Source organism: Elephantulus edwardii, unplaced genomic scaffold (genome assembly GCF_000299155.1).
Source record: "Elephantulus edwardii isolate Elephantulus edwardi_28Jun2011 unplaced genomic scaffold, EleEdw1.0 scaffold00508, whole genome shotgun sequence".
NCBI classification, from domain to species: Eukaryota; Metazoa; Chordata; class Mammalia; order Macroscelidea; family Macroscelididae; genus Elephantulus; species Elephantulus edwardii.
The window spans coordinates 191,674-212,721 of record NW_006400258.1 but is presented as its reverse complement, the minus strand read 5'-3'; the positions used below and the strand labels follow the sequence as shown (position 1 = coordinate 212,721).

The 21,048-nt window shown below is 43.6% G+C and overlaps 2 protein-coding genes across 6 annotated transcripts; both read right to left on the bottom strand.

The window, feature by feature from the left end:
* Positions 1-4,684: 4,684 nt before the first annotated feature.
* LOC102862564 (3-beta-hydroxysteroid-Delta(8),Delta(7)-isomerase-like) lies at positions 4,685-7,208 on the bottom strand. Its single transcript, XM_006903094.1, has 4 exons — positions 6,908-7,208; positions 6,012-6,048; positions 5,760-5,890; positions 4,685-4,908 (listed from the first exon to the last, which is right to left on the bottom strand). Exons 1-4 carry the CDS (start codon positions 7,206-7,208, stop codon positions 4,685-4,687), a joined length of 693 nt encoding a protein of 230 aa, XP_006903156.1.
* A 2,708-nt stretch (positions 7,209-9,916) lies between these two features.
* On the bottom strand, positions 9,917-19,298 carry PORCN (porcupine homolog (Drosophila)). Of its 5 annotated transcripts, XM_006903089.1 has the most exons (15): positions 19,153-19,298; positions 18,337-18,509; positions 16,960-17,152; positions 16,496-16,539; positions 15,966-16,147; positions 15,755-15,885; positions 15,623-15,640; positions 14,387-14,401; positions 14,162-14,287; positions 13,913-14,013; positions 12,788-12,864; positions 12,631-12,694; positions 12,437-12,522; positions 11,387-11,497; positions 9,917-10,135 (listed from the first exon to the last, which is right to left on the bottom strand). In XM_006903089.1, the coding sequence occupies exons 2-15, from the start codon at positions 18,470-18,472 to the stop codon at positions 10,034-10,036; spliced, it is 1,386 nt and encodes a 461-aa protein (XP_006903151.1). In that variant the 5' UTR covers positions 18,473-18,509; positions 19,153-19,298; the 3' UTR covers positions 9,917-10,033. The 5 variants fall into 5 exon arrangements, with proteins under 5 accessions (XP_006903151.1, XP_006903152.1, XP_006903154.1 ...); XM_006903090.1 differs by lacking the exon at positions 14,387-14,401; XM_006903092.1 differs by lacking the exons at positions 14,387-14,401; positions 15,623-15,640.
* Between the last annotated feature and the right edge of the window lie 1,750 nt (positions 19,299-21,048).

Genomic DNA, 21,048 nt, shown 5'->3' with positions numbered 1-21,048 from the left:
TCTTCCAGATGTCTTGGCACAACATAGTGAGCACATCCAGGGCTGCATCTGTTTGTTGAAATATACCAATTGGTATTCCATCAATTCCTGGAGCCTTTTTTAAAGCCAATTCCTTCAGAGGAGCTTGAAATTCTTTTATTTTTACTGGTTCGTAATCATATGCTACTTCCTGAAATTGTTCTGTGTCAGTCAAATCTTTTGGTATAGTGACTCTGTATATTCCTTCCATCTTCCTTTGATGCATTCCAGATCATTCAAGATTTTACTCATAGCATCTTTCAGTACTGTAACTTGAGTCTTGAATTTGTTCTTCAGTTCCTTGAGATTGAGAAATGCTGAGTTATTTTTTTATTCTTTTTTTCTTTTTCTTTTTTTTTGCTGAGTTATTTTTTATTCTCTAACTCCAGCTCTTTGCACATTTTGTTACAATGCTTTGCTTTGTCTTCACAAGTTGCCCTTTGAAATCTTCTATTCAACTCTTCAACACCTGATTTCTTCCCTTTGTTTGGGCCTCCCAGCAGTCTAGTGCAATATTCAGTTGCTTCTGATGTCTATTATGATCTTTTCCTCTTCTGTCTTTATAATGGCATTCTGCTTTCTTCATGAATGAAACCCTGGATAGCAATACACAACTCATCTGATGGAGTTTGTAGGACAAAATAGTTTATGCGGCTAATTATGGGGTTCTGTAGGATGAATAGGGGAACTCTGATGGCACACTCCGAAGGACAGTGTGCTGCTAATCCAAAGACTGAGCTTTTGTACTGTTTCAAATCCATCAGTAGCTCCAGGGGAGAAAGAGTAATCTCGTCCCTTGTGAATTACAGCCTCAGAGAACCCAAAGCAGAGTCAATGAATTGGTTTAGACTCATCGAATCTAAAATTGGTGTTTTTAATTTAATTTTTTTATTAATTTCAATGAACATTTACAGAGATTTTCGATTTCCATTCATTCATTGTTGCACTTTTCTCCCCGCCCAACCCCCACCCCCAGTTTGCTCTTCTCCTTAAAAAGCAAAAGATAAAACTCCTTCATTGGTATACTATCCCCCCCCTCCCCCCCCCGAGTATACTCCACTCTGCAACCCTCGTTCCGAACTCTTATGATAATCATAATGCCATAAAATATATTACTTTTAAACTGTTCTCTCACTCATTGGCTTCAATGCAGCATACACAATCTATCCAGTTTTTCTCAGTCTTACTGAGTTTTTTTTAAGTAGGATGAATGTTATGAGAGCTGCAGGATGAGTGATGGGGGCACTGAAGTGTGAATAGAGGTCTTACGTTGAGTGGTAGGCAGAGTGCTAAAGAGCAATAACTTAAGTCTAGAGACTAAGGTGAGATCCACGTCATGGTCTTCTCAATTATCTGCATGCTGGATGATGACTAAGGATGACAGAAAAAGAATTGATATCTTTGAGTTGTGGTGTTAAGAGTATTGAACATGCCATGGATAGAATCCTGGTAAGGGTGAAGCCGGGTTGCTCCTTGGAAGCAAGGATTTTTAAACTCTGGCATATTTTGGACATGTTGCCAGGAAGGGACCAGTTCTTGGAGAAGAACATCATGCTTGGAAGGGTCAGTGCTGGAGAGGAAGACCCTAGATATAGCGGTTTGACAGTGACTACGGCAATGGGAGCAGGTGTGTCAGAGACAGTGAGATTGGCTCAAGATACAGCAGGGTCCAGAGCTATTTTTCGTAGAGTCACTATAAATCGTACTTGACTCCATGGCACATAACAACAGGCAATGATAAGAGTCAATGATGTTAGTGATGAGGTGTTTGTGGTGTAAGTTGTCTGGGGTCAATATATTGATTGGCATCTGTGAAGTGGTTGATGTAGTCTGTGTTGGCAGCTGTGGAGTGGTAGATGGAGTTGTCTATATGATGAATGTGGGGCATAGGGAATGAATTAAGTGGTATATATATCTCATATTCTTTGGGCACGTTAGTATAGGCCAGTCCTTGGAAAAAGACATGCTTGGGAAGGTGGAATGTCAGCAAAAGAGAGGAAGAAGATCCTCAACAAGATGGGTTAACACAGTGACTTTAACAATGGGCTCTGTATACCCATGTTTATTGCGGCTTTGTTCACAATAGTAAGGAGTTGGAAACAAACTAAGTGCCCATCAACAAACGAATGGATAGTGACGCTGTGGTATATTCACACAATGAAATACTACACTGCACTGAAAAACAAGGAACTCATGCAATATTCAAAATGGGTGACTCTGGAGGACATTATGGTGAGTGAAGTATCTCAGTCACAAAAGGACAAATACTGCATGCTGCCACTGTTGTAAAACAGGACTGACATCAGGGTTGGGGGGAGACTGAGAAAGATGGGTTCAATAATGTATACTGCATTGAAACAGATGAGGGAGAAAACTGTTTAAAAGGGATATGTGATTAGGTATGTTTGTCATGACAGGAGTCCAGAGCGAAGGCTGCATAGTGGAGTGGACCTGGGGGAGGGTTTGTAAAACAATGAAAGAATTTTTTTTTCTTTTCCAAGAGGGTAGTGTACTAGGAGGGAGGGTTGGGAGGCGATAAAAGTGCAATGATGAATGAATGGAAATCCAAAGTCTCTAAATTTTCATTGAAATTAATAATAAATTTAAACAAAACAAAACAGAAAACATGGGTTCAAGAGTATCAGAGATAATGCATATGGTACCAGATAGGACAAGGTTCAGGTAGGGTTCACAAGGTTGCTATGAGTTGTACATAAGAAGTGGCATGTGGTCTGCAGTTTGAATAATGTGTGTGGAGTGAGTGATGGGGTTAATGATGAGAGTCTGTAAGGTGTTTGATGTGGAGCGTATAAGACTAGTGGTTGGATCTGTGGGATGAATGATGTGGGTTTCTGTGTCTGTAGATGATGGGATTTCTATGGGATGATGAAGGGTCTATGGGATGAGTGACAGGGTCGATGGAGTGACAGACTGTGAGGTAAAAGATTTGGGGGTCAGAAAAGTGAGAGAAGGTGGTCTCTGAAGTTATAAGGATTCTCTATGCAGTGAGAAATGGGGATTGTGTGACAAGAGGTCAGTAGTGAGTGATGAGAGTATGTGGAGTTAGGTTAGTGGGTGAGTGATGGTGTCTATGTGGTGATGGAGTCTATGAGGTAAGTGATGGGAGCTGTAAGGTTTGTTGAGTTTAATGTTCAAGGTTCTTCAGCATAAATGGCAGGGAGGTCATGTTTCCTTCACAAACATGGAGTGATGGCATTTGTCAAAGAACTGGAGGTCTGTTCACTGAGCAAGAGGCATCTGTGTGGTAATGGGGGTAGGGAGTTGTGGGCTGAAAATGTTTGAATTATGAGTAATGGGCAAGTCTGAAAAGTGGGTGATAAGGTCTATGGGAGTAATAGCATTGTAGGGTACATATGAAAGACCTGTGTGACAAGTGGTAACATCTGAATAATGTAGGTTTTGAGGTATAATGGAAATCCATGTGGTTAACGATGAGGTGTAGGGAGTATGAAGATACAGTCCATCAGATGAGTAGATTTGGGAAAGGTATAAGGATTGTAGAGGATGAGAGTCTATGAAGTGGGTGATGGAGTCTATGCAATAAATTATGGCATTTATTGGGTGATGGGAAGTTTGTGAATGGAGTAATAGGGTTTGTACGGTAAATGATGGGGTAATTGCAATGTGGAGTTTTTAGAGTAAGTGATGGAGGTGTATGAGGTGATCTGTGAAGTGAGTGTAGCAATCTGCAGGGTGAGTTATAAGGAGACTTAAGTACAACGACTAGAGTGAGTGTAGGGGGTCTGTATAGTGAATGGTGGAAGATTGTAGTGTGAATGAATGATAAAGACCTATAGGGTGAATGATGTAGGTCTTTAAGATAGCAATGATTGGGTTTCTGTAGAGGTATGGTGAAACTTTGATTCACATACTTTGGGCATGTTGTGAGGAAGAGCCAGCCGTTGGAAAAAGACAACATGCTTGGAAAGGTGGAGGTTCAGAAAGAGAGGAAGATCCTCAATAAGATGGACTGATACAGTGTCTTTAACAGTGGGCTCAAATATCAAGAGATGAGGATAGTACAGAATAGGGCAAGGCTCAGGTTTGTTATTCATAGGATTGCTATGAGTTGATTCTACTGCACTTAACAACATGAATGATGCAAGCTCTCTGAGGTAGGGTATTCAGGAGTGGGGTGAGTAATCAGGGGTCTGTAGTGTCAGTGGCGAGTGCCTGTAGGGTGACAGGGGCTTATTGGTGAGTGATGGGTGTGTCTGCGGGGTCAGTGGTAGGAATTTGCATTGTGAGTAAAAGGATTTTTAACAGATGAGGCCTATGGAATAATAGAGGGCTGAAAGAAAGAAGTTCTATGGAATAAGTGATGGAGGGGTTGTGTGTGTGGGGTCAGCTTTAAGGCATCTTTGGAGTTAATAATGAAAGATTTCTCAATGTTAGGGTCAGAATCCTTTATTTCTAGAAAAATACCATCACCATGGACCTTCTAGATCTTATTGTGCCTTTATCCCAATGGTTCTCCTAATAGAAGTTCACCTAACCTCTTTCTCTTTCTTCTCTCTGGTGTCCAATCATCAGTCTCAGTAGACAGATGCATTTTTCCCTTCCAACCTGAAGGAGGAGGATTTGACTTGTGGTAGATAATGACTTCCTCATCAGCCAGTGGTCAAAGTCCAGTCCACCCATTCAATTAGTTCTGCTTGCTCTTGACTTTCAAGGTCTTGGCATCTAGCACACTCTGGGCATAAGTAAGATGCTTCACAGAATCAAGCACAAGGATTCCGGGCAGCACCAGCCACAGTGCATTCATGAAGACAAAGTAAAACCAGAAGTAGAGTGGATGCCCCAGCTCCCCATGTTGGAACCCATCACGGTGCTCTGTCAGGAAATAAAGTATATCCCCATAGATCTGACCTGTGGAAAATAGAAGAGGAAGGAGAATCTCTGTGAGGAAGCTTATCCAAGGTGTCTTCTGAAGTCATCATTTAAAGTTTCAGGGCTCAGGACTCCTGAATTCAGAGTGCTAAAAGTTCTGATACCATAGGGCTAAGAATTTCAGAAATCAGAGTGCTGAAAATTTCTGATTGTATGAGAGACCTAATATTTCTCTAGAATTTTGTTGTTGTTGTTATGTGCCGTCGAGTCGTTTGTGACTCATAACAACCCTAGGTACAACAAGCCCTAAACCCTGCTCTATCCTGTGTCAATCGCATGGCCTCTGACACACCCATCCCGATTACCCCAGTCACTTTAGACTCCAAGACAGCTCAAAAATACAGAACCAAAGAAAGCAAATTTAAGAGCAAAGGAGGACTGCATCTTAGATGACAGGATCTCAGAATCCTTATGTTGGAGGAGCCGGGGACCTCCTGCCACCACTGGCCAACTTCATGTAACCTTTACAGGATACTGTGATGTAGGAGGTTGTTGTTTTATGCCCTCAGGTCGGAACCAACTCCTAGCTGATCCTCTAGTGTGTTTTCAGAGCCAGTAAAGTACACAGGAGGAGACTGCCCATACTTCTCCCAAGAAGTAGCTGATGGATTTGAACTGCGTGCCTTTGGGATTGCAGCACAGTTCTTGCCATTAGGCCACCATTGATCCTCTTTACTTTAGAGAGTAGGTGCAAGAGGAACATGGCTATTCTAGAACTTCAGAGGGTTTGTTATTTATTCTGACTCACTCTTGCAAGGGCACAATTGAGAAACTCCATCTAAAGAGATGTCCTAATATCTATGGATACCCCTTTAATTGCTTTTCCTTACCCACAGAGACCACAAGCTGTAGGACAAAGCGGAGTGGTTGCTGGCGAAGAAAAGCAATCACCACCCACAGGCTGAGTGGTCCCCACATCCATGCAGTGATGGTTTCCATGCATACTGTGAAGTTGTCACCTCTGTAAGAGAATGTATAGGGAATACCTGGCATCAGTGTATTTTGCCCACAGGGTGCCCCATTAGTGTTTCTTGACTTACCACCACCCTAAACCAATACTCTTGACAAAGGCAAACACTTACAGAATATACCGGCTGTCCCCTTTGGCATACTCTTTCCCTGAAGAAAACAAGAGTGATAAATGAAAAATAAAAGTAAGAAAAGGAGTTCACATATCATTTATATACCTCAATTTCCTCACCTGTGAAAAGTGTAACTGTTTGGATTCTACAATACAGGTAGCCTGTGAATAATGCAGTGGAATTATAATAAATGGCATTTATGATTGTTTATTTTTTTACATCTTATCATCAGTAATATTTACTACATACAATGTTGCAGCATATAATTTGCTGATGTTATCATTTTGAGATGTTCTTTTAGTAGTAGGCTATAAATTGTAAGGGAGGAGATTGTTCATCTTTCTCTTGAGGACTAGCTGGTAGATTTGAACCAACTGCCTACGGGTTGACAACACAATTACCTATCCACTAGGCTACCAGTTTCCTATTATTTATAAATATATTGATAATAAATAAATGAAAACTAAATTAAATGAGGCAATAGTTTTATGTCAGAACTTATGACAGAGTTGTCAGAAAGGAACTGTCTTCAACTACCAGTATATGTAAAACAAGATAACTCAGAATAGTACATTACACAAAATATCACATGTTGCTGCTGTTACATGCTGTCGAGTTGCTTGACTCATAGCAACGCTATGTACAACAGCTCTGAACCCTGCTCTATCCTGAGCCAACTTTATCCTCTCTGACACACCTACCCCCATTACTCTAGTCACTGAATCAATCCACCTCATCAAGGGTCTTCATAGGATAGCAAGTATTAAGATTGTCTGGTGTAAACAAATGATCCATCGAAAGAAATTAATGAGAAAGATGGTTGATAAGTAAACATCCAAGTCAATCTCTGTTCTGATAACTCCCTCTCATGGCCCATGAAAGAACTTAGGACTCACAAAGTTGAGATAAAAAAGCTTGATCTCCAAGAACGTCTTCATGGAAGAGGGAGAACCACCCCTCGATCACCATATGTATGAACCCACACACTGTGAACCAACACAGGGATAGTCGTCTCCAAGTCCCCAGTGGAACAACTGCAGCTCGACCTGACAACAGCCATGCAGTTACCACAAAGACCCCAGTAATGGAAAACAGGCCAGCCAGGAGATGCCAGGTGGGGCGGTCATTAGGCACAAAGTTGTCCAGCTTCAGGTGCCGGGGCCAGTATGGGTGCAATGAGTTGATGCTGGTGGTCATCTCTTTGTGGAACAATCTACAGAGAGATAAAAAGAGGGAGCAGATAAACCTACATAAGTAGAAAGCCCACTGTTGATTTATGTCGTTTTTGATTGCCATCCAGTCGAGCACAACTCGTAGCGACCTCATGAACAAAAGGCCTGAAGCCCTTCCACAACCATTACCATTTATCAAAGTTCAGAGTTTCCAGAGGCATGCAGTTTAGGAAGTGAATGCCACTCCTGCTTCAAAGTAGATTTAGAGTAAAATAAAATATAATTTGTCAATCACAGCAATGTAAGTGAACTAAATGTACTAAGCTAGTAAATTTAGTTTAGTTTACAGACAGACTATAAAAGACTGCATTAGAAATAATATTATTACGTGCCAATACCCTTGGTATTTACTCTAATCCGTGGGATCATATTTTGAAGAGGTAGCTAATGAGGCCATTCTTGATTTCTGTCTTTAAATTTATTTTTTTTTCTATTCATTGCTGCACAATAGCTTTATCTTAACATTCAAAGTTCTCACAAGACCAGGTCTAGTCCCACCTTCTTAGGTCTGTTGGGGGAATGAGACACAAGCAGCTGGGTCCTGTCCCTAACCTCAGGGGTTACTGTCTAGTGGGACAAATACTGGAAAAATTGGCCTGGTCTCCAACCTCAGGGGTTACAGTTTAAAGGGAAAGACAGAAAGTCACTGTTCTTGCTATCCCCTAAATATAGCCTTGAAAAGTGCAATTAAGGGATGGAAGAGACAAAAATCAGATTCAGATTTTTAGACGTGGTGTTTGGAAAGCCAGGGCCCTCCGACAGCAGTGCACAATCTGCAAGAGGTACAAAATAGGAGGTAAAAGGGAGGGGTCTTATATGGCGCTGAAAAGAAAAAACAAAACAACAAAAAACCAAAACACAACACAAACGACCCCCAAAACTAACCCTCAGCCTCATTGCAGTAGAGTCGGAATTGAGTCAGATTGTAGGAAGGCTGTAAATCGCACGGAAGAGTGCCCATCTTTCTACCGCGGTGGGTTCGAACTTCCTGACTTTGAGTTAGCTGTGCAACTATAGAGCTCTCTAAAAAGGAAAAAGGTAGTCGAATAAAGAGACCACCAATAAACCAGAACCCTGAAAGGCAGTTGTTCAAAGAGAAAGGAGACCTTCTATCGTCGACAACCACTGGGTAGCTAGCTGGCTCAGGGGGGTAGTGTGAAAGGGTCTCGCACAGTTGTGCTTTGGGATGGCAGGCTGGCTGTTGAGAATTACGAGATGGAGTGAAGGACCAGGGTAAGGAGAACTCACCCAGCAGCGCGATCACAGAAACTTCCCCACCAGCTCCTGGACCTGTCTGTAATGGCTCTTAGGGTTCAGAATCACCCTAATTTGGGCCAGTCTACTCACGAGCTACCTTCCCTTATGGAGAGGACCAATGGAAAGGTTGGGGAGGCGGCCAATAATGCTTCTAACCAACAGAACTTCTCTATACTCATCTAGCCCCGCCCTCATGCGTGGTGCCATTGTCGCTGTTGGCTAAAACGGAATGAGGAGTGATGTGCTGGCAGGGGGATGGTCACAGGGTCCTTACGTCTAAACCAGCCAATCAGCATAGAATCTGAGCTCTAATTCACAAGTTTCTTCCTAGAAAGAGGCGTTGATCATAGCTAGGAATCATTAAATTGTGCATCCTCCCGCTAATGTGCCGGTGAATCATCTGCACTGTGTTCTCTGCCCATATTTTCTGGGGATGACAATCAGGATCCCAGGCTAACTCCGTCCTGATGCCTGAATGTGCAAGGAAGCCTTAATACTTGCAGCAGATGAACAGATCACATTCTGTACACACCCTCTCAGTTTCTAAATCCTTCAGCTTTCAGAACTACTTAGCCCTAAAGACAGCGTCCATCCTCATTTCGCCTGATTTTGAAGTTTTAAGAAATAATCTGAACCCCAGTCCCGTGACACTAATTAGCAAGGGACTCTTTATTATTATTCCTCAGACTTTTCATCCATTTAGAATCCAGAACCCTCATTCCTAAGGACCAGTGAGCACCAACCTAACATCTATTTTGAAGATAGGTGGCCTAGTGGAAAGGTGCTGCTCCTTCGGAGAAGGATGGGAATTTACTGCCTCTGAAAGCCCTCTAGAGGGTCAGGTCAGTTCTGACTCAACAGTACACAATAACAACAGCCATCTACTTATTTTCATTCCTCTTTGATCCAGTGGAAGCAACCAGTTGGATAGTTACTGAGTCTTCTGTTTCCACAACTATCCAATTTGTTCCCACTCACTCAAATCAATCAGGATTGAGACTGCTATCCTCTGGCATAAATTACAAATCTTACATTTAATTAATCATGCATCAATCACAACCTGCTTCCTCTTCCAAAGCTGCTTATTATTACATCCAGCTGGAATAGGGGATATGTTGTATCCCCTTCTACTCTCATTTTACCCACTGAGAGTGAAGAAAGAGCCCACTGTATCTTTCTTATTTTTATTCGACAATAACAATATATTTATAAAAAAGGGAGAAGGAAGGTAGGGAGGCCTTTGATTCCCCTTCTTCCCCTCCCCTTCCCCAAGCAATCCTTTACCCCTAGGATCTGCTAGGGACTACCCTCCCTGGGCCTTGTGGTGGGGTGGAGAAACATAGAAATGGAGGGGCGGGCGGGGGAGGGGGGAGAGAGAGAGAGAGAGAGAGAGAGAGAGAGAGAGAGAGAAAAGTTGTGTTGGGAGTTAAGGTGATGGGAAAGAGGTGGAGAGAGGGTCTTCTCTCATTACTCAGCAGAACTGGCACCCTAAGGAGGGGTCTTGAGGGGGCCATGATGTGCCACATTTGTGTCTCAGCCTATGAGACGGTAGAAGATCCAGCATCCAAAAGTTACCCAGTGACTGGCCCAACTGAGCTCTGACCACTTGTGGACAGTGTATGCCATGCCATAGCCCTGTGGGAAAGAAACAGGTGATGATTCCACACAAAGATAAAGAATCTCAGGAGAACTCATCGTTTGCACACATTTAGTCTACTCAAATAGCCCTACAAATTCCCATAGTAAAGTTTTGCATATAAAAAGCAAACAATTTTTTATTTTGTGTTTTAAGAAGAAAAAAACCAAGACAAAGCAATTCTACTTTGACCTGTAATCTCCTTAATATATACATATAAAGTGCTCCTATAAAGATTTTTTTTTAAAGAAAAACCTTAAATCAAGAAAGGAGGTAGTGACCAGGAAAGGAAAAGTAAATGACTCTTTAATGTATGAAAAATGCTCAGACTCACTCATAATCTTCACCTGGATGAATTTGTGTATGAGGGTACCTGACACAGTATCAGTTGTGACAGCAAAAGACTGGAAGCTACCTGAGTGTTCCCTAATAAGGGACAAATGAAATTATGTCACAATGGGAAAAAATTTTGAATGAGGTTACTGATGAGGAACACTAACAATAATTATTATATTTTAAAAAAGTAGCATGCAGAATAGTATCATTTTACCATTAGGGTAAATACAGGGAAAGATGATTAAAAAGTAATTTTGTATTTGCTTCTTAGGTTTATGGTTTGGAAGGATATTTTCACAAAATGAATAAAAGTGGCTGCCTCTAAGGAGGTTTAGGGTAGAATTGTGTGGAAAGGGCATGAAGTGGGAGCATGACTTTTTCATAAATATCCTGATTTCTACACATGGTTTTTGAACTATGAATTACAAAATCATTATCTAGACTTTGCACACTCAACTTGAATTTAAAAAAACCTCTTTCCAATAATAAAAATATAAAACAGTTCTTTTCAATTAAAAATTAAAGCCTGAATTTTGCAGGTGCCAAAGTAATAAAAAGTATTTTTTTTTAGTTAAAAATATTTTTTTATTTAAAAAGAAATAAAATCTTGAATTTACATAGTTGACATGAATAAAAAGTTACAAACCCCACAGTTGACACACTTAAACAGAGTAAAAATATTTTAAAATTATATTAAAAAGGAAACAAAGATAATGTAAATGCTACCTAAACAAAAACAAAAAGATCCAAGAGTGTGAATCAACTAGAGGGACAATGAGAAAAGAGAATTGAGAAGATTTGGCTATGTGAGCTAAAGGATCTTGTGACTTGGTGCCCATCTTTGCCTAATGCTTTCTATGACCAGGAAGTGCTATCCCTGAATAATGTCCCCAAGCCCAAGTGTCCCACCTCACCTGTTCCTCTGTGGTGTCATCGACATCGACATCAAATAGGGAACCCAGGTAGGCCAGGTGGAAGATGGCCAGGCCCCCAAAGAGCAAGTTTAAGGTTCGCACTCCTAGGCCCTGTCAGGGACAGAGGGACAGCATTGGCAGCTAGACCTACTCACTGTCCCCCACTTCCACCTGGGCAGGGGAGTCCAGGGAGACACACAAGGCATAGCAGATATAGGGAGAAGGGGTATCAAAGTTACCCCCCGAGGTAAGAAAAAGATAATTCAACTCCTCCAGTGGGAGCTCCACAGGATACAGTTAATAATGAGGATGTCCAAGTCAAGTATGTAGTAAGGATGTCCAGTTGCATGAGATAAGAGTATTCAGGCACAGTAAGAAGAATGGTGAAACTTTGAATCAAGGGGGTTTATGATGATGAACCTTAGTTGCCAGTTGGTGGGACAAATATGAGGTTGTCCATACTTCTTATTGCAAACAGAATGAAAAAAACAACCCAAAACTAACCCCCAAATCCTACCATGACTTACAGGGTCCAAAAGGAACTAGTCACTCACTGTATCTCCGCCCACGCTTTCCACCTCTTACTCATTCTGCTAAGGTCACATTGACACCTGCCTATTCTTCAAATGTTTCAGGCCTGCTTCCATCTCAAGGCTTTTTACTTTAGTTGTTCCCTTTGCCTGGAACGGTCCTCTTCTTTACCTACTTCAGTCAAAGAACTTGAACACATCTTCTCAGGAGGGCTTCCTCTAACTTCCCTACTTAAGCTTGAAACTGCTACTAAAATTTCCTGCCCTCCTTCTCTTATCCATAATACTAATCACAATCCAACAAACTGTAATATTTTACTGACTTATTTACTGTCATTTCCATTAAAACGGTAGTCCTACAAAGGCTAAGATTTTGGCTTGTTTTGTTTACTATGTTTTAACACCTAAAACAGTGCCAGGAAGCCAGGCATTCAGAAATAGATATAAAATGGTGACTGAAATAATGGTTTTTGAAGGGATGATTTGGGCATGAGGTTGGTCATCCAGGCTGAACCCTCACCAAGCGATGCTGGTGTGAACAGTTTGGTGGGCATCGTTTTGACAAGACGCAGGCACTGAGGATCTGAGCTAGTCGCTTCCGGAGGACTGAAGTGGGTGGATAGAAATAAGGAAGTTAGGTCATCCTCGAGGGGTAGTGGTCTCAGCCTTCCACCAGCCTTCTACCATCTCAGCCAGGCTGGGTCTTGCTCTTACCATGCTCCACATAAGTGATAAATGCCAAGGATAACAGCACAGCAGCCAGGTGGAAGCTGAAGCCCTGAAGGGACCCAAGAGACAATGAGGTGAAAAAGGACAAGCCCCTGCCCTTCCGCCACATGCTTCCACCCTGATCCCACTCCACACTGCTCACATGCAGGAGGGCACTGGCAGCATAGGTGACTAGCACGGCTGAGAAAGTCCCCAGGTGGAGAGCATTCTTGAAAACATCTGTAAGGGGGAAATGTGGGTCAAGATTCTCTTGAGATCCTTCTGGTCTTCTCAGAATTCCATAGGGCAGGATGAGTAGAACTGTAACCTGTTGAAGCCCCAAGTCTCAAAGCTCACATATTCAAAACATAGTTCTTGATCTTTACTCCTAAACTTCTCTCACAGTATCGCCCAACTGAGTTGACAACTCCACCCTTCCGGTTTCTCAGGGCAAAAATTCTAGTGACCCTGTGCCTTCAACTTCTATACTCAAACTGTCAGCAAACCCCACCAGTTTGCTCCTTAATTTTACCCTGAATCTGACTTCTCACTATATACACAGTTAACCATCATCATCACTGGCCAAGATTACTGCAGTGGCATTTTCATAACTTCCACCATCGCCCTCACCATAGGAATTCTAGTAAATGCTCAATCAGGTTACAGCCTTCCTCAGCTCAAAAATATTCCTCATGTTTTTCCTCTGAGCCCCTATCACACTCAGAGTAAAAGCCTATGTGGGCCTATGCAATCAGTCTCTCCAATACCTCTTTCCCCTGACCCCCTGACCCCCCAGTTATCTGTTCTTACATTTTACCATTCTACATCTCATTTACTCCACCCAGCACCCAGCCAGAAGGATCTCCTCATTTCCCTGTGTATACACCATGCACTTCCACTTCAGGGCTTATGTGCTGGCTCTCCTACATAGCCACATTGCATGCTGTCCTCTCACTTTCTTCAGGTTGTTATTCAAATGTTACATCAATTAAGTTTGCCCTGGCTAGTTTATTTAAAATCACAGTCTTCCTCCAAATTCATTCCTGGATCTTACTTACCTGCTTAACTTTTTTACCAAAGCACTGAACTATTGTGCATTTCCCGCTCTGATTTAGTATCTTTTCCACTAAAATGCCAGCTACACCAAGGGCAGGGATTTTTGTCTCCTGAAGATTCACACTGTATCTTCAGTATCTAGCATACAGTCACTACTCAATAAATGTTTGCTGTACGAAGGGTTTGGGTTGATAACTCCCAACTCTGCTGGAGTGATGACTTAGTGACTCACAGTTATTTAGCCAAAAAGACATAGGCAGGTTCCAACTGGTGACAACTTCCACCATGGACCGGGGCAGCTCAACATTCAGTGGCCTAGACACTGTCAAGTCCCTGGGTGCAGAAGAGATATACAAGTGCATTTGTGATCACCATTTATCTGACATACACATTTTTTCCCTCCCCTGGGCACACCTCTCCCTCCTCCCTACAGCTCTTCTAAATAGCACCCTGTGAGACAGGGGAGCCTTTCTCTCCCCACCATTGCAAGTGATCTTTCTCCTCGGTGAAACCAGCCCCTGCCAATGTGGCTGTGGCCTCGGATAGAAAGCCCACAAAATAGTTGCTGAAGTGGAAGGAGACAGCACTCTCGTAGGCTCGCAGCCACCTGGGGAGAAGGTAACAAGGGAGAGAGGCATCATGCCCAGGTCCTGGCATGGTGCTCCCACCATCTGTCAGTATCCCCAGCTCCACTTTGTAGACTCACCTTACCATGGTGTCCCTAGGATCCCCAGGGGTCAGGAGCACAGCAGAGAAGAAAGGAAAGAGAGTCATAAAAGCCCTGGAAGCTGGCCTGAGTTCACAGACGAGACAGAAACAGTGGTAAAAGAAATGGACAGTCACACTCATACATACACAGTCAGATAATTTCATATGGATCAGATAGATGCATGAGCTGTCCTGCAATATGACATAGTACTGCAGCCACACAGGGCCAGGCATTCAGAGCTAGCCATCATCAAAGGCTCAGCCTCACAGACCTACACATAACATAGTTGCACAGCCAGAGACAGGTACTATCAGAGTCCCAGTCTAGCAATTCTCAGTGACTGTAAGACATAAAAAAAGTCCTTTAGTTAGACACAGAGAACATCCATCAAACCCCCTACTCTGCACACATACATAATTCAATAGCCAAAACAGCCACTCTGTTAGTTGGACAGTCAGAAACTATAAAAAAGTAGACAACCCCCAAAAAAACAAAACAAAAAATAGGCAACATCTTTCACTGGGAAAAGTGAGGATTCTGGAATAAGTTCTAAGTTTATTGGCTGGATGCTTATTTGGGTGATATTGGTTAAGTCAATGTTTTCAAGGCCTCATTTAGTAGCAGATATAACTATAGCCAGTAAGTAGTAAGAGTAGGAAGGAACCCAATCAAAGAGCCGGATCAAAATCTAGAATCAAAGTAGAAGTAGTCAGTCAGTCTTATAGACAGGTACAAACAAAGGCACAAAGTTGGCTATGACCTCTCAGCCAGGCAACACCAAACAGCTAGAGGCACAAAGGCAGAACCATTCAGACAGGCACTCAATACCTAACAGTTAGAAATTATAGATGGTAATATCTCCAGTGACAATTGTACATTCTATCATTGATAATGGTATCACCTGACAGCCATAATTCATAGTCTCACATTCAAAGAGTCAGTTGCCAATCCACTCATAAACCCTAGACAGAGAGGTACTTCTCCATTAGTCACAAAACGTGTTTCAACCAGAGAAAAAGCTGAACAGATGGATAACCAGATATACAACCATATATACAGCCATATGAGCCAGAGTACATAGAGCTAATCTTGGTCAAATAGACAAACAGACAGACATCCATTCTCTGTCTAGTCATGGGGTGATGGTCAGAGTCAGACTTGCAGAAACAATCATAGACTGTGTCCCCCTTTCCCCAGTTAGCCCCACTCGCCCTCACACCTGCCCTCATTTACCTGGCTTTGCGTTTCTTGCTGTAGTAACAGAAGACAGACAGAGTATTAAGCGACAAGCTCAAAGCTGGGGAGACCCCAGGTCCCTACCCAACCCCATAAATGCAAGGTAGAGGCTTCAAAGGCTATGCTCACTTTCGAAGGAGACGGTCACCATCAAGGGGGATGAAGTATGGAAAGAGGTAAGGGCCCACACAGGTTGACAGCACAAGGCACATCAGGGCCAGTGTCAAGCTCTGGGCCACCTTCTGCAGCCATCGGCAGCTCTGTGGGAATCAAGGCTCCGTGAGCACTGTCCTGTGGTAGTTCCCACAGCCCCTGCCCACCTGTCCACTCAGGATCTCACCAATGGGCGGCCTTGGACAGCCTGTAGGTAGCTGTGAAAGGATATCCAGGGCCCAAAGACGATGGTACCCACGAAGTAGAGGTAGCCCATGAACTCCACAGGTGAAGGCACTGCACCCACCTCGCCACGGTCCAGATCGAAGCCCAGAGACACTGCCTTCATGGCCACAATCATCTGGGCCCCTATGTGTGGCACCCAGGATCAAGCAGAGGGATCAGAGAGCATGAAGGAGGTAGGGAGCACCAAGTGAGGTGGGAGGGAAAAGAGGCATACAAGAATGGACAAGTGAGCATGGAATCCTACAGGCAGAGGGGCAAGTAGGTTCAAGATAGGCAGACTTGTGGGGAAAAATTAAAATTCATGGAGGACAGAAATGCAAACACCAGGGAAATCTGAGGCCTGCATGTACAGTGGGGGGTATGGATCCAGGAAAAAAGAAGGGAAGGAAAGGCAAAAAAGTGAGGGTAGTTGAGAGATGTGGGGCAGGGCAGAAAGGCTGGCCTGTGAGAGAGGCAGGCAGGGCTGCCTACCTCGCATCTTGTGCCATGTCACGGTGTCCACCATGTGCATCTCACTAAGAGAAAAAGTGCTGGTCTTGACCCCATGATCCCTATGGCCTCCACAACCACAGACTTGGGAAATCAAGGTGCAAAGATGGTTATGTCTTCCCTTATACACAACCTCATGAAGGAATAATTCTCTAGAACTCCCTCTTTAGGAAAGAGACATACTTTCTTTGTCCTATATAGTCTTGATTTCCCCCTTAAGATCTTACTCTCTCACTTACATAACCTCCCATGAGAACACTTTTCCCAGATTTCCTTCTCCAGAGACATTTAACACCTTCCTGTTCTGACTTCATAGGAGAATTCTTCTCCCAGACACTGCCAGGGAATTCCATACTCTCCCTGTCCTGGACAGCCAGTAGAAGAGCTGCCTGGTGGCCCATCCACCCTTCGCCCAAAGGCCTGGGGGTAAGGATGCACATCCATACCCCATGAGTAGGTAGATGAGGATGGTGACTGAGAGGAAGACTCCACGATGGGAGGAATGTCGGCAGAGGAACAGCACAAGGTAGCACAAGAGGCTGAGTAGCACAACCCAAACCATATGCAACTGGAAGAAATGGTAGAGGCTGAAGAATCCTCCTGCCACGGTGCTTGCATGCTTCAGGTAGGATGGCAATCCTTTAGATAAAAGAGAGAGAAGAAAGAAAAAGTTGATGGACTAGTGGGAAGGGGAGGGAAACCTGGGCAGAAGGCAACATTCTGGACAAAAGCCTAGAAGTTGCAATGTAGTGGGACTGAGAGAGTCCCAGAGTTGGTGTTGGGGAGCTGGAGAGGGAGGAAAGGTGAATATAAACTTGATTGAGGCTTGAATATCCTTGGTTTTTTTTGGGGGGGTATCACACACTGAAGAATCTGAGGGTGAAGTGTCATGCCAGCAAGTCAAGTGATTCAGAAAGATTAGCTAGATTGACTGACAGAACAGATAGACTGACAGAGCCTATTGTGGCAAAATGTTAACTGTTAGAGAATCTGTTGAGGTTCATACAGAGGTTCATTGTGCTATACTTCCAACTTTTTGGTAGATTTGAAATATTTAAAAATGATGTATCTGAAGAGAAGGAAAAATGTAGACTCTTTGTAACTCAGATTTCCAGAAATCTCAACATCCTATACTTGGAATCTTATCATTTTAGGACCACAAAAGCCTTGGGTATAGGTCTGTTATGAGTGGTAAAGTACAAGGTCAGTGAAACAAACAGGAATACTCTCAACAAGATGATTTGACTGAGTGGATGCAACAAAGCACAGGACAGATTGTGAGGATGTAAAAAACCGAGTAGAGTTTAATTTTGTTGTATATAGGGTCATTATTAGTCAGAGTAGACACATGGCAACTAATAACAACATGATTGTGGAAACATTTCAGAATCTTAGAATCCAGAAATATCTTCATGAATTGATTCTATAAATTCTAAATGCCAGCATTTTTTAATCCTAGCATATGAGCATTTCAATTCGTCAGAATCCTTAGTGGTTTAGGATTTCATACCTCTGTGATATCAGCATTTCAGTAGCTTATAACCTTGGGATATACAAGTTTGGTATCCCAACAACCAGGTACCTCTCTTTTCCAGAGTCCTAAATCCTAGGACTACTAAAATAAAATGTATAGCTTGATGTGGCCGGACATGCCTTGGCACAATGTGGCATGAAGTGGCTGAACATAGCAGGACATAGTGTAGTGGAATGAAATGTGGGACATGCTAGGGCTGGATATAATAATGGTGGGGCTTGGCACAGCAGGACATGACAGAATAAGGTGTGGTTTTTCATGGCAGTGCATGATATTGGCAGGCACTTACCAAGCCTCCAAAGGAGGCGGCAGGTGAGGCAGATGACAAGGAGCAGCCAAATTTGGTCCAGACCCTGCTGAGCAGTAGGCAGGAGACAGCCCTGCAGCAGTTGTTGGAAAAATTCCTGGCGGCTGAAGGTGGTCATTGTGGACCTCCAGAGATGGACAAATAGACGGTCAGACCTGCCACAGAGGGGACAGATAAGGAGCAGCCAGATCCATGGAGCAGATCATGCTCAAGGGATGAACTTGAGCACTCAGATTTCAATCTTAGTCTGCCTAATCCATATAGTACTAGAGGACTAGAAAAGAATTTGAACTTCAGGTACATTAGACTGAGCAGTCAACTGTGAGTGTGTAAGTGTGTGTATGTGTGTTCTGGGCCCACACACAGAGCCTGCCTGTCTGTTAAGGAAGGAGCTGAGTCTCTTGATGTTGTGAACTGTTTGGATTTGATGATGACTGAATGATGTATACTCTCTAGGCCTGGATATCTAATTGTAGGGGTAGGATAGGGTGGGGGTGGTGTGTTTGCTCTGATGTTCAAGGTAGTACCAACTTGTACTGCTCTGTGTGGGGTGCAGCGAGGGGGATCCTGTGATATTTGGGGGCTGTGTGCATTTCCCCCTGTACAGATGGGAAGCGTCCTGTACCCAGGACCCCTCATCTCACACTCACTGACTTTCTCGTGGCTTCCAATAAAGTCCTACCCAGGTCCAGGGGCTGCAGGGAGGTGGAGATATCAGGGGGACATGGTCAATGGGGGAGTCATAAAGGCGATAGGGAGCTAGGAAAGTCGCGTTAAGGATGGGAACTAGTGACCTACCTGACAGGAAGGAACCTGTGGGATTGGGGGCCTGAGATGCACCACCGCCGTCAAGGCCACCACCTCCTCCGGGAAGCCTCCCCGCAGGCCGCAAGGCCGAGACCAGCTGCAGTTCCCCGCGCAGCGCGGAGAGCTGGCCCTTTAAAAACCGGGGAGGCCAGATCGCCGACTCTGCCAATGAGAGGGGAGGAATGGGGCGGGGACAAGAAGGGGCGGGGGGTTGGGAGTGAGAGTACAGCAAAAAGGAGGAGCGGGAGGGTTGAGGGAACCTAGACAGGATCGCATATAGGAGTGCAGACCTTTTGGCCCCTTACTTTTCCAGCTTCTTAGAGTTAGATCTCTTGAACATGTGTGTACAGAGAGCCTGGGACCCACTAAGAACAAACCTTGGTATCTTCAAATTTCTAATTCTTGGAAGTCAAGATGGGAACGCTTGAGAGAGGAGGATGGGGAAAGCTCTCTCCTCTCAACTACTTTTCCTGCGCACGTTCTGAGTCTTTCTCCATTCTTTGAGGGAACTTAAGGAGGTTCAAATTTTTCCCCACTCCAAACTTCCGCTAAACCTGCTCAATACCCAAGGACAGACCAGAAAGTTAGTCCCTTGTGCTTTCCTCAAAGACATCTTGTGAACACTTGCTTGTGATTGAGAACGGATTTGTCTTGATTCTCCAGAGGACTAGTCTGAACTAGTGATTTCCATAAACTAGTAGGGCTTCTTGTGAACGCAAAGATTATCAGCATTGATCAGGAATAATTATAAAGCACTTACATGGTCCCTAACAAATATTTTTATTGGGCTTTATCAATCGTGCAGGATAGGGCAGTCGAGTTGGAACAGACCTATAGCTGAACCCCAGAAGGTTTTCAGAGACAGTTGGTTAACTGTCTCGGGAGGAGACTGCCCATTCTTCTCCCACGGAGCAGCTGGTGGCCTCAAACCTCCAGCCTTGGAGATTGCAGCACAGCTTCTTGCCACTAGGCCACCAGAGCTCCCTCTTTTGTTCTTAGAGTCCCTATAAGTCATGAGCACTTAACAAGAAAGAGATGTGGTTTCATATTGTGACCTGTTGTTCTTGTTACTAGATGCCATACAATCTAGTATGATTCAAGATCCTATGAACAACAAATCTGAACCCTGTCCCATCCTATGCCATCCTCATAATCTCTGACACATTCAAACCCACTGCTGTAGTCACTGTGTCAGTCTACTTGGTTGAGAATCTTCCTCTCTTTTGCTATTCCTCTGCCTTTCCAAGCATGATGTCCCTCTCCAAGGAATAACCTCCCCTAGCAACATGCTCAAAGTATGTGAGACAAAGTTTCATCATCTTTGCCTCCAAGGAGCATTCTGGCTGCACCTTCTCCAAGACATATCTGTTCTTTTGGTAGTCCATGGGATCTTCAACAACACTCTTCTCCAACACCACAGTTCAAAGGCATCAATCCTGTCATCTTTATTCATTGTTCAGCTTTGCATAGCAAGAGACTGAAGAGACCACGGCCTGGACCAAGCTCGCCACTTGTCACTGCTCCTCATTGGAGAGGTTTCTGACTACAGACTTTTCCAATGCAATAAGTCTCCTGATCTCCTGACTGCGGGTAGGTACCAAGTGTATTGATTGTGGATCCAAGCAAGATGAAATAATTGACACTTTGAGTCTTTTCACCATCTGTTTCCTTTTTATAGAAAGGATTTCTTTAATAGAGACTATTGGCAAAAACGCTGTAGCTGATGTTAGATGGATCTTAGCTGAAAGCAGAGAATACCAGAGGAATGTCTATCTGTGTTTCATTGACTATGGAAAGGCATTTGACTGTGTGGATCATAACAAACTATGGCTGACTCTGAGAAGAATGGGAATCCCAGAACACTTGATCGTCCTAATGCGAAACCTA